Source organism: Salvelinus fontinalis, chromosome 35 (genome assembly GCF_029448725.1).
Source record: "Salvelinus fontinalis isolate EN_2023a chromosome 35, ASM2944872v1, whole genome shotgun sequence".
Lineage (NCBI taxonomy): Eukaryota > Metazoa > Chordata > Actinopteri > Salmoniformes > Salmonidae > Salvelinus > Salvelinus fontinalis.
Window position 1 is genome coordinate 28217662 of NC_074699.1, and position 13620 is coordinate 28231281.

At 46.4% G+C, this 13620-nt stretch overlaps 1 protein-coding gene across 6 annotated transcripts in view; it reads right to left on the bottom strand.

The window, feature by feature from the left end:
• The window catches only part of LOC129834661 (adenylate cyclase type 2-like), a 71838-nt gene that overhangs the window by 6088 nt on the left and 52130 nt on the right, over positions 1–13620 (bottom strand). For 4 of the 6 annotated variants that reach the window (XM_055899853.1, XM_055899854.1, XM_055899856.1 and 1 more), the window contains 13 exons: positions 12639–12797; positions 12369–12501; positions 12080–12268; positions 11797–11837; positions 9359–9418; positions 5690–5767; positions 5316–5385; positions 3477–3574; positions 3221–3305; positions 1204–1341; positions 869–973; positions 408–592; positions 7–121 (listed from right to left, as the gene is read on the bottom strand). In XM_055899853.1, the coding sequence (XP_055755828.1) occupies positions 7–121; positions 408–592; positions 869–973; positions 1204–1341; positions 3221–3305; positions 3477–3574; positions 5316–5385; positions 5690–5767; positions 9359–9418; positions 11797–11837; positions 12080–12268; positions 12369–12501; positions 12639–12797 (1456 nt within the window). The remainder of the gene's footprint in view (positions 1–6; positions 122–407; positions 593–868; positions 974–1203; positions 1342–3220; positions 3306–3476; positions 3575–5315; positions 5386–5689; positions 5768–9358; positions 9419–11796; positions 11838–12079; positions 12269–12368; positions 12502–12638; positions 12798–13620) is intronic. The other 2 variants (XM_055899855.1, XM_055899858.1) reach the window with 1 other exon arrangement.

Consider the following 13620-nt stretch of genomic DNA (forward strand, 5'->3'; position numbering starts at 1 on the left):
CCTGACCTGTTGTGAGATGATGAGCATGGTGACCAGGAACAAGGTGATGTAAATGCAGCTCATCACCTCAGGGTGTTTGACCAGCCCCAAAGATCTCAGGATGGTCCCAGAGTCCTCAGTTCTGGAACACAGAGCTCAGGGGTTAGAGGTACTCTAAAGTAAAGCTCAGTATAAACCAGGCTGGATATAGTACCAGGTGTTTTATGCACAGTACAGAACAGGGTTGGGGTTAATTCAGTATTCAATTCAGTAAGTGGATTGAAATTCAATTAATGAAGTGAAACAACCTTCATAGAAAACAAATGCGCAATTTTCAGAAATGACTTAATTATATATACATGTTTTATTTCTTCCTGAATTGAAAAGTAATCTACCCCAGGCCTGGTGCACAACACATGCTATAGTACTTGTTTTCATTGAGTTGGTTGTAAAGCATGCGTCCATAGCAGCTGAAGAGACCAGCCTTGGCGCTGAGGATGATGATGTAGTAGGCTGTGGAGGCCAGGGTGAGGAAGACCACTTTGAGCTCAAAGCTCACCCTCAGGAACACTCCACAAGCTATGAGAGCCAGGATACAGCTGAACACAGAGTACTGAGAGAGAAATAGAGAGAGAGAGATAGAGAGAAAGAGAGGGAGAGTGAGGAGACGATGAAAACCATCAATGGAAAGTGCCAGTTCTTCATTTCGATGTTTATTATTTGTAATTTATTATTTTTATGTGAAATGGCTGAGTATATATTTGCAAACAACAATAAAAACACTGAAATTGAAAGCATCATTTCATAACTGTGTGTTGCAAGCGTGCCGTGCTCTATCAGCTGAGCTACAGAAGACCTGTTAGTGAGGGATATTGTAGGCATCACTCACCGGCAGGTAGAACAGGCTGCCTGGATGCTGCTCACTGGAGTTGTCAGATCGAATCAGATCAGGGTTACCATTGATATCACACGGTGACTTCGTCTGGATGAAGCACTAGAGGGAACAAGATTTGATTGACAGTCAACCGCTAAGTGGGTCTGACTGAAAACAAAAAGGCTGTGAAGCATGTGTTATTGGCATGTCTGTTGATGACTTGATGTTCTTCTTACAATAAGAAGCTAATGCTCTTGTTGCTATTAAAGGTTTATGTAATTGCATGTACACGTGATGGCATTCTGTTGTCTGTTTAATCAGTGAGAGAGTGAGTTGTTGCGTTAACTTACCAGGTTGAAGACTGCTAGGATGATGATGACCGCAGTGGTGATAGTGACCAGAGGGAGGCGCACACATGGCCTCTTGACCACTGCCTCGGACACAGCAGGCAGCCACTGGCAGGACGACAACTTCTCCGGAAACAACCGCTGAGGGATGGGAGGAGCGAAGCATCCAAAAAATGTGATCATATTACTCCAGTGTTAGCCTCCCTACACTGGCTTCCTGTTAAGGCAAGGGCTGATTTCAAGGTTTTACTGCTAACCTACAAAGCATTACATGGGCTTGCTCCTACCTATCTTTCTGATTTGGTCCTGCCGTACATACCTACACGTACGCTACGGTACCTCTAGTGGTGTGGGGGCTGTGCTTTGGCAAACTGGGTGGGTTATATCCTGCCTGTTTGGCCCTGTCCGGGGGTATCATCGGATGGGGCCACAGTGTCTCCTGACCCCTCCAGTCTCAGCCTCCAGTATTTATGCTGCAGTAGTTTGTGTCGGGGGGCTAGGGTCAGTCTGTTATATCTGGAGTACTTCTCCTGTCTTATCCGGTGTCCTGTGTGAATTTAAGTATGCTCTCTCTAATTCTCTCTTTCTCTCTCTCGGAGGACACGAGCCCTAGGACCATGTCTCAGGACTACCTGGCATGATGACTCCTTGCTGTCCCAGTCCACCTGGCCGTGCTGCTGCTCCAGTTTCAACTGTTCTGCCTGCGGCTATGGAACCCTGATCTGTTCACCGGACGTGCTACCTGTCCCAGACCTGCTGTTTTCAACTCTCTAGAGACAGCAGGAGCGGTAGAGATACTCTTAATGATAGGCTATAAAAAGCCAACTGACATTTACTCCTGAGGTGCTGACTTGCTGCACCCTCGACAACCACTGTGATTATTATTATTTGACCATGCTGGTCATTTATGAACATTTGAACATCTTAGCCATGTTCTGCTATAATCTCCACCTGGCACAGCCAGAAGAGGACTGGCCTCCCCTCATAGCCTGGTTCCTCTCTAGGTTTCTTCCTAGGTTTTGGCCTTTCTAGGGAGTTTTTCCTAGCCACCATGCTTCTCCACCTGCATTGCTTGCTGTTTGGGGTTTTAGGCTGGGTTTCTGTACAGCACTTTGAGATATCAGCTGATGTAAGAAGGGCTATATAAATACATTTGATTTGATTTGATCCAGCCATGGGAGAGGAGGAGTGGATAGCAGAGGGAGAGGGGAAGGGATGAGTGTGTATGTGGGGGGGTGAAATGCATGGAAGAGAAGAGGTGGATAGGATGGGAAGACGGGGACAGGTGAGTGTGTATAAGTGGGGAGGGGATAAGCGAGCATTAAGATAAGCGAGCATGTGACATTGATGACATCATCCATGTTGAGACAATGTGTGACTTACTAACACAGCAGCACTGAATGTTCAGTCTATTTTCAGAAAGACAGGATAATACACTGAGTGTACAAGACATTAGGAACACCTGCTTTTTCCATGAAATAGACTGACCAAGTGAAAGCTATGATCCCTTATTGATGTCTCCTGTTAAATCCACTTTAAATTAGTGTAGATGAAGGGGAGGAGACCTGGTTAAAGAAGGATTTTTAAGCCTTGAGACAATTGAGACATGAATTGTGTGTCATTCCGAGGGTGAATGGGCAAGACAACATATTTAACTTCCTTTGAATGGGGTATGATAGTAGGAAGGGGTTCCTAATGTTTTGTACACTCGGTGTATCTCTGACTAGTGAATGTAATAACTACACTGCCTGTCTCTCTGCACCATGGCATTGAGATGGTATGCACCAGCTGTTAATGGCCAAATAACAGCAACGTACAGCTTCCTGGGGATAGATGGGGGAAAAAACAGGGATAGATGAAATAGCTTATGCAACCTAGGTAGAAAGCGTGTTTCCACTGTCACAGTAAGAAATACGCACAGTACACACACACAGTACCCCACCCCCACACACAGTCAACTAAGCTTTGCCCTGTACAGAAATAGGGCTTGTTGTGACCTAAGCCTAAAACTCCCACTGACCTGCAGGTGACCTGCGAAACAGATGCCCAAGGTCAACAGGAGGACACAGGCCAGCACTCCAAATGACATTCCCAACATTTTGGAACTGAGGGACAGGAAGGGAAAAGATCCAACACTGAATCCCAAATAGTTCAAATACTGGTTGTCATGCCATTATTGTTTCCATGGTTTAAGAGGAACAACGATTATTACTACCGTACCAGTCAATATCGGTTGAGAAATATGTTTCTTATAGCCACAAGGGAAAATCACTCACTCTTTTGTCACAAACATCTGAACCACAAAGATGCAGAAGAAGATGAAGGTGGCACAGCCGATGTAGTGCTTGAACATGGGCAGATCAATGGCTCGGTACTGGGGAGGAAAGAAGAAGTCATGTTTGAACCTCTCACAAATACTAAGAACACAGTTTTTACAGTATGTATAGTGCATTTGGAAAGTATTCAGACCCCTTGACTTTTCCCACATTTTGTTACATTACAGCTTTATTCAAAAATTGATAAAAATATATATTTCTTTATCAATCTACACACAATACCCCATAATGACAAAGCAAAAACAAGTTTTTAGAAATGTTTGAAATTTTATTTAAAATAAAATAAAACAATTTTTACATAAGTATTCAGACCTTTTACTCAGTACTTTGTTGAAGCACCTTTCGCAGCGATTACAGCCTCGAGTCTTCTTGGGTATGAAGCTACAAGCTTGGCACAACTGTATTTGGGCAGTTCCTCCCATTCTTCTTTGCAGATCCTCTCAAGCTCTGTCAGGTTGGATGGGGAGCGTCTCTGCACAGCTATTTTCAGGTCTCTCCAGAGAAGTTCGATCGGGTTCAAGTCCGTGCTCTGGCTGGGCCACTCAAGGACATTCAGAGACTTGTCCCGAAGCCACTCCTACATTGTCTTGGTTGTGTGCTTAGGGTCGTTGTTCTGTTGGAAGGTGAACCTTTGCCCCAGTCTGAGGTCCGTGAGCGCTCTGGAGCAGGTTCATCAAGGATCTCTCTGTAATTTGCTCCGTTCATCTTTCCTTCGATCCTGACTAGTCTCCCAGTCCATGCCGCTGAAAAACATCCCTACAGCATGATGCTGCCACCACAGAGGAACTCTAGAGCTCTGTCAGAGGGACCATCGGGTTCTTGGTCACCTCCCAAGATCCTTCTCCCCCGACTGGTCAGTTTGGCCAGGCGGCCAGCTCTAGGAAGAGTCTTGGTAGTTACAAACTTCTTCCATTTAAGAATGATGGAGGCCACTGTGTTCTTGGGGACCTTCAATGTTGCAGAATTTTTTTGTTACCCTTCGCCAGATCTGTGCCTCAACACAATCCTGTCTCGGAGCGCTACGGACAATTCCTTCAACCTCATAGCTTGGTTTTTGCTCTAACATGCACTGTCAACTGTGGGATCAATTTAATTTACCACAGGTGGATTACAATCATTTGTAGAAACATCTCAAAGATGATCAATGGAAACAGAATGCACGTGAGCTCAATTTTAAGTCTCATAGAAAAGGGTCTGAATACTTATGTAAAAAATGTGTAATAAATGTGCTAGAATTTCTACAAACCTGTTTTTGCTTTGTCATTATGGAGTATTGTGTGTAGATTGATGAGGGGGGAAAATTATACATTTTAGAATAAGGCTGTAACGTAACAAAATGTGGAAAAGGGAAGGAATCTGAATACTTTCCAAAAGCACTGTAAGAACACGTGCGGTCTGTGTAGGCTAATCAGAGATATCAAGAGATTGAACCAAAGAAATAGATTCTGATATAACATTTAACATGTTGTAAGGGTTAGGAACTAAAATTTCAAGTACGAATGTTTTTCTTTATACTGTATCTTACATAAAGGCTCTTGACATTGCCATTGTACATGTTGTATATTAGGACAGTAAGGCTCCTTTCCACAGTGTATGAAGACCATAGAGTCTGACAATTGGTAGTTACATGTAGTCATTCCAGAGACAACGGATATGTCTTCATATTGTATCTATAAGGTTCTAGAGATTTTCATTGTGGAGATGTACCTACTACAGTGTATACTAGGACAGCAATGCTCCTCTCCACAGTGTCTAGACAGATCTGAGACAAACACTCACCTGTTTCTCCAGCTCTTTCTTAGGGAACCACACAGCCAGACTGCTAATCTCCTCAGACTTCACCCACTGCCTGGATGTCACACGGGGAGAGAGCGTGAGGAAGAGTGTGTGAGAGAGTGAGTGCGTGTGTGTGAGAGCGAGGTCTCTATTTTTACAACTCAATATGTAAAATACATTTTCAGATAGTTTTAACTCGTCTTTGTCAATGATATTCACAATTGGCGAAATAATACTTTTCTCAAGGGATATGTTGGTGGCTAGGAAGATTAGATAACATTAGACCCTTAATTCTGAGTTTATGCTTAAGCTTGTGGTCCTACCTAGTGACTAATCTCAGAATGTCTTTTGACTATTTAGTGACTATTGAGACTCACTTGCTGCTGAGCTCATCGATGGTGGTGGTCATCTCATTGTGCAGCTCCTCATCAAACTTGCTCTTCTGGGACTTGTTCCTGTAAAACACTCAGACAATAAGGAAGAGGTAGACTAGCAGACAAACAGACAAAGACAGACAGACAGACAGACAGACAGACAAGACAGACAAGACAGACAAGACAGACAAGACAGACAAGACAGACAAGACAGACAAGACAGACAAGACAGATACCGACTGACACAGACAGACAGACCAGACAATTACCGACTGACACAGACAGACTGACAGACCAGATAGATACCGACAGACCAGACAATTACCGACTGACACAGACAGACAGACAGACCAGATAGATACCGACAGACCAGACAGATACCGACTGACACAGACAGACAGACAGACAGACACAGACAGACAGCAGACCAGACAGACAGCAGACCAGACAGACAGCAGACCAGACAGACAGATACCGACTGACACAGACAGACTGACCAGACAATTACCGACTGACACAGACAGACTGACAGACCAGATAGATACCGACAGACCAGATAATTACCGACTGACACAGACAGACAGACAGACAGACCAGATAGATACCGACAGACCAGACAGATACCGACTGACACAGACAGACAGACAGACACAGACAGACAGCAGACCAGACAGACAGCAGACCAGACAGACAGCAGACCAGACAGAAAGCAGACCAGACAGACAGATACCGACTGACACAGACAGACAGACCAGACAATTACCGACTGACACAGACAGACTGACAGACCAGATAGATACCGACAGACCAGACAGATACCGACTGACACAGACAGACTGACACAGACAGACCGACAGACCAGACAGATACCGACTGACACAGACAGACCGACAGACCAGACAGATACCGACTGACACAGACAGACAAACAGACCAGACTGAGGCCGACAAAGACAGAGACCGACAGAGACCGACAGACAGACAGAGAACGACAGAGAACGACAGAGACCGACAGACAGACACCGACAGAGACCGACAGAGACAGACACCGACAGAGACAGACACCGGCAGACACAGAGACCGGCAGACACAGAGACCGGCAGACACAGAGACCGGCAGACACAGAGACCGGCAGACACAGAGACCGGCAGACACAGAGACCGGCAGACACAGAGACCGGCAGACACAGAGACCGGCAGACACAGAGACCGGCAGACACAGAGACCGGCAGACACAGAGACCGCCTGACACAGAGACCGCCTGACACAGAGACCGCCTGACACAGAGACCGCCTGACACAGAGACCGCCTGACACAGAGACCGCCTGACACAGAGACCGCCTGACACAGAGACCGACTGACACAGACAGACAGAGACCGACTGACACAGACAGACAGAACCCGACTGACACGACACAGACAGAGACCGACTGACACGACACAGACAGAGACCGACTGACACGACACAGACAGAGACCGACTGACAAGATACAGACAGAGACCGACTGACAAGACACAGACAGAGACCGACTGTCACGACACAGACAGAGACCGACTGTCACGACACAGACAGAGACCGACTGACACGACACAGACAGAGACCGACTGACACGACACAGACAGAGACCGACTGACACGACACAGACCGACTGACACGACACAGACAGAGACCGACTGACAAGACACAGACAGAGACCGACTGACAAGACACAGACAGAGACCGACTGACAAGACACAGACAGAGACCGACTGACAAGACACAGACAGACAGACTGACAAGACACAGACAGAGAACGACTGACAAGACACAGACAGAGACCGACTGACAAGACACAGACAGAGACCGACTGACACGACACAGACAGAGACCGACTGACACGACACAGACAGAGACCGACTGACACGACACAGACAGAGACCGACTGACTTGACACAGACAGAGACCGACTGACACAGACAGAGACCGACTGGCAGGACACACACAGACAGACAGACACACAGACACACAGACAGAGACAAACAGATCGACGCAGACATACCGACACGCAGACAGACACGCAGGCAGACCGACCGACCAACATGCAGGCAGACCGACGCGCAGACCGACCGACACGCAAACAGACCGACGGACCCGCAGACAGACCGACCGACCGACACACAGACAGACCGACCGACCGACACACAGACAGACCGACATGCAAACAGACACACAGACTGACCGACCTGCAGACAGACAGACACGCAGACAGAAAGACCAACACGCAGACAGAAAGACCGACACGCAGACCAACCGACACGGAGACCGGCCAACCGACCGACACACAGACAGACCAAACGACGGACATGCAGACAGACACGCAGATGGACTGACCGACACGCAGACAGACCGACGGATACGCACACCGACCAACATGTAGACAGACCGACCGACACGCAGACCGACCCGCAGACAGACCGTCTGACCAACACGCAGACAGACCGACACGCATACAGACAGACCGACACGCATACAGACCGGCACGCATACAGACCAACCGGCACGCATACAGACCGACCGACACGCATACAATACAGACCGACCGACACGCATACAATACAGACTGACCGACACGCATACAATACAGACTGACCGACACGCATACAATACAGACCGACCGACACGCATACAATACAGACCGACCGACACGCATACAATACAGACCGACCGACACGCATACAATACAGACCGACACGCATACAGACCGACCGGCACGCATACAGACCGACCGGCACGCATACAATACAGACCGACACGCAGACCGACACGCATACAGACCGACCGGCACGCATACAGACCGACCGACACGCATACAATACAGACCGACCGACACGCATACAATACAGACCGACCGACACGCATACAATACAGACCGACCGACACGCATACAATACAGACCGACCGGCACGCATACAATACAGACCGACCGGCACGCATACAATACAGACCGACCGGCACGCATACAATACAGACCGACACGCAGACCGACCCGACACGCAGACCGACCGACACGCAGACAGACCGACCGACACGCAGACAGACCGACACGCAGACAGACCGACACGCAGACAGACAAATGGATGGAAGATGGTAAACCAGCCAAGGTCATGCAGGTTATTCAGTCCCAGTGCTGTGCAGGGAGGCAACTGGTTTAGGCCATTCTCAGCATTAGTGGAAACAGAGAGGTTTGTGTGTGTCATTCATTCTATAGTGTGTGTATGTGCAGGATGTTGTGTGTGTTAGTTGAACTCTGGTGACTGAACAGTAGTCTCCCAGCAGTACCCATGCCTCACCAGGAAGGAAACACACACACACACAGACAGACATAGACACACACAGACACACACACATACACAGTGTTTATAACAGCACATGACTCCAGTGGGAAAACAAAAAGACACACTTTAAACACTAGGGAGTGGTTACTATGCCCTGCTTGCTTTGTTAAGGCGTGGGAATCCCTGTGATGCCCTGTTATACAGAAGAGGGAGGCAGCTCTAGGCAGGATGGGTGGGTAGGGAGAAGTGTTAATCCAGAAAGAAGGGTTGGAGGTTAATGGTGCTGGTGAAACATCAAGATTCTCCTCCTCCACTCAGAAGGGAGAACTTGCGTTGTGAGCCAGGCTGGCACCACTCACTTATAGGTGCTGAGTGGAGGGGCGGGCGAGGAGAAGGGCTCCTCTACAGACTCATCAAAGCTGTCAGGGACCAACAGTGAGAGATAGACACATTCAACATGGTGACATCGTTGTCGCTGTATGGGACTGTTGTGTGTTGTATGTGAGGATTCATGTGTGCTAAAACAACAAATGTCTGTCTCTGTAGAATGGATCAATATTAATAAAGCTTGTATTGTAACTGAATAAAGAAACTATTTTGTTTTTATTAAACATGACATGAAGAGGGACTGTTCCTGACCAAATGAAAGAACATAGGAAGGGCCACCGACCACATCAGAAGCTACACAGCCGGTTCCTGTTAAGTGTTCATTCACAGTATCAGTGTCCACTAGAACCACAGCTGAGACAAAAGGTGTAATGGGGCAATTTTCTTATTTCACTGTCCTGTCTACTGCACTCACATGTGGTTCAGCTTTTGTCAGTAATGGGGAAAAAGAGACAACTTCTAAGCCCTTTGCGACCAAACTTGATGACCTTATAAAAAGTAAATGTCTTTGTGTTTTTACAGTGGGGCAAAAAAGTATTTAGTCAGCCACCAATTGTGCAAGTTCTCCCACTTAAAAAGATGAGAGGCCTGTAATTTTCATCATAGGTACACTTCAACTATGACAGACAAAATGAGAAAAAAAATCCAGAAAATCACATTGTAGGATTTTTAATGAATTTATTTGCAAATTATGGTGGAAAATAAGTATTTGGTCAATAACAAAAGTTTATCTCAATACTTTGTTATATACCCTTTGTTGGCAATGACAGAGGTCAAACGTTTTCTGTAAGTCTTCACAAGGTTATCACACACTGTTGCTGGTATTTTGGCCCATTCCTCCATGCAGATCTCCACTGGAGCAGTGATGTTTTGGGGCTGTTGCTGGGCAACACGGACTTTCAAATCCCTCCAAAGATTTTCTAATGGTGTTGAGATCTGGAGACTGGTTAGGCCACTCCAGGACCTTGAAATGCTTCTTACGAAGCCACTCCTTCGTTGCCCGGGCGGTGTGTTTGGGATCATTGTCATGCTGAAAGACCCAGCCACGTTTCATCTTCAATGCCCTTGCTGATGGAAGGAGGTTTTCACTCAAAATCTCACGATACATGGCCCCATTCATTCTTTCCTTTACACGGATCAGTCGTCCTGGTCCTTTTGCAGAAAAACAGACCCAAAGCATGATGTTTCCACCCCCATGCTTCACAGTAGGTATGGTGTTCTTTGGATGCAACTCAGCATTCTTTGTTCTCCAAACACGACGAGTTGAGTTTTTACCAAAAGGTTCTATTTTGGTTTCATCTGACCATATGACATTCTCCCAATCTTCTTCTGGATCATCCAAATGCTCTCTAGCAAACTTCTGATGGGCCTGGACATGTACTGGCTTAAGCAGGGGGACACGTCTGGCACTGCAGGATTTGAGTCCCTGGCGGCGTAGTGTGTTACTGATGGTAGGCTTTGTTACTTTGGTCCCAGCTCTCTGCAGGTCATTCACTAGGTCCCCCCGTGTGGTTCTGGGATTTTTGCTCACCGTTCTTGTGATCATTTTGACCCCACGGGGTGAGATCTTGCGTGGAGCCCCAGATCGAGGGAGATTATCAGTGGTCTTGTATGTCTTCCATTTCCTAATAATTGCTCCCATAGTTGATTTCTTCAAACCAAGCTGCATACCTATTGCAGATTCAGTCTTCCCAGCTTGGTGCAGGTCTACAATTTTGTTTCTGGTGTCCTTTGGCAGCTCTTTGGTCTTGGCCATAGTGGAGTTTGGAGTGTGACTGTTTGAGGTTGTAGACAGGTGTCTTTTATACTGATAACAAGTTCAAACAGGTGCCATTAATACAGGTAACGAGTGGAGGACAGAGGAGCCTCTTAAAGAAGAAGTTACAGGTCTGTGAGAGCCAGAAAGTTTGCTTGTTTGTAGGTGACCAAATACTTATTTTCCACCATAATTTGCAAATAAATTCATTAAAAATCCTACAATGTGATTTTCTGGATATTCTTTTCTCATTTTGTTTGTCATAGTTGAAGTGTACCTATGATGAATTACAGGCCTCTCTCATCTTTTTAAGTGGGAGAACTTGCACAATTGGTGGCTGACTAAATACTTTTTTGCCCCACTGTATATACCATATGTGTAACATTAAGTGGACTTACAAATCGCTTAACATTTACTGTACAGTCACTGATCTGTTGTTTGCATTTGGTAATTTAAAAAAAGAACTGGCTTCCTAAATACACCTCCACAACCATAAACACCCACTGTATCAACAGACTGATGCATAGCAGGAGTACCATTCCAGTAAGGGGAGTCTGACGTCACCACTCTGACATGATGCCAGTTCAGGGCTCTTGTTAACATATAAACAAATGAACTCATTCTCTCTGTGTTCTCAGACTTGGCCTTCCTTACCTCTCAGTGATCTTCGAGTGAGCTGTGCGCAGAGGGATGTCCTAGAAACATTTAAAAAACAACTGTTGTTAGACACATCGTGCGTAAAACAGCAAGAAGTAAAGCAGCATGCAAATATGCCATCAACAGTCGCAACAGTCTTCCACAGGAAATACTGATGCTTGTGGCAATACATTTCAACCTGTTATGCTTGATGTGTAAAGTGGACTATTTCTGTTAAAGGAAGTATGTCTGGTAATCTTTTCATCAGTTATAATGCAGTGTCCCCCCAGCCGTCACTCACCTTGCAGCGTGATTTTCCATTGACCATGGTGTCTGTGGTGTACCCCTCTCTGCTCTGTAGGTGGGCGAAGGGTTTGACGGCGCCCCAGGACTCCAGGTAACGGGTCATTCTCACTGACGCCCGCATCTTCAGCCCGTCATTCACACGTGGCTTGGGCATGCTGCGGCTGTTCAGAGCCTGGTCCTTAGACTGATGACACACACACATGTTAACGAGGAGTACAGTCTCACATATACACAAGGCCTTTGTCAGGGATTCTGGAGGTAATACATTAAATGAGGTAGCTCACCCGAGGATCGATGACAAGGTATGTCTGTATGTTGAGCTCCTTCAGGTAGGCATCTCTTAGCCCACCATTCCCCTCCTCTACCTCATAGGCCTTGTTCAGGTGCTTCAGGGTGGCCTCAGTGATGTGGACACGCCTGATCAAGACAAAGATGGGGGTTTCTATTAGTAAAATGGACATACTAGGACTAGGTTACCACTAGTAACTTAATAATGAATGCCACCATTAGGATTAAAGATTTACCATACATGGTTAACTCAACTACTAACATACCCAGGTAAGCCTCCAGACTCCATATAATTGGCCAGGGTGACATCATGTGACCAAACGTCAAACTGCCACTTGCGCAGGCCAATCACACCGCAGAGCACATTGCCGGAGTGAACGCCCACTCTCATGTTGATGTCCACACCTGTGGCCTCGCGCACCTGTCTGAGGGGCGGGATCAGAATATGTCAGATGTGTGTGTGTGTATGCACTTTGGTTTCCCTGGGATTCCTTCTTATTGCTTTGACATCAGAGCCAGCTGAACAAATCAACTATTTCCTTGTTGTCATAACATGCGCACACATGCATACTGACGCCACACATACTCACCACATGCGCTGCTCTTACGGTCTATTATCTATCCTGTTGCCTAGTCACTTTACCCCTCCCTATAAGTACAGTACATAACTACCTTGATTACCTCGTACCCCTGCACATCGCTTCAGTACTGGTACTTCCTGTATATAGCCATGTTATTACCTCGTACCCCTGCACATCACCTCAGTACTGGTACTTCCTGTATATAGCCATGTTATTACCTCGTACCCCTGCACATCGCTTCAGTACTGGTACTTCCTGTATATAGCCATGTTATTACCTCGTACCCCTGCACATCACCTCAGTACTGGTACTTCCTGTATATAGCCATGTTATTACCTCGTACCCCTGCACATCGCCTCAGTACTGGTACTTCCTGTATATAGCCATGTTATTACCTCGTACCCCTGCACATCGCCTCAGTACTGGTACTTCCTGTATATAGCCATGTTATTTTTACTCGTTATTGTTATGGACTGTGTATTTATTCCTTGTGTCACTATTTCTATTTGTATTTCATTTATCTTTAACTCTGCATTGTTGGAAAAGGACCCTTAAGTAATCATTTCACTGTTAGCCTACACTTGTTGTTTACGAAGCATGTAACAAATGAAATGTGATTTGATTGTCCAACAGGGAAGAGAGGAGCCATGATAAAGCCTTCCTTTGA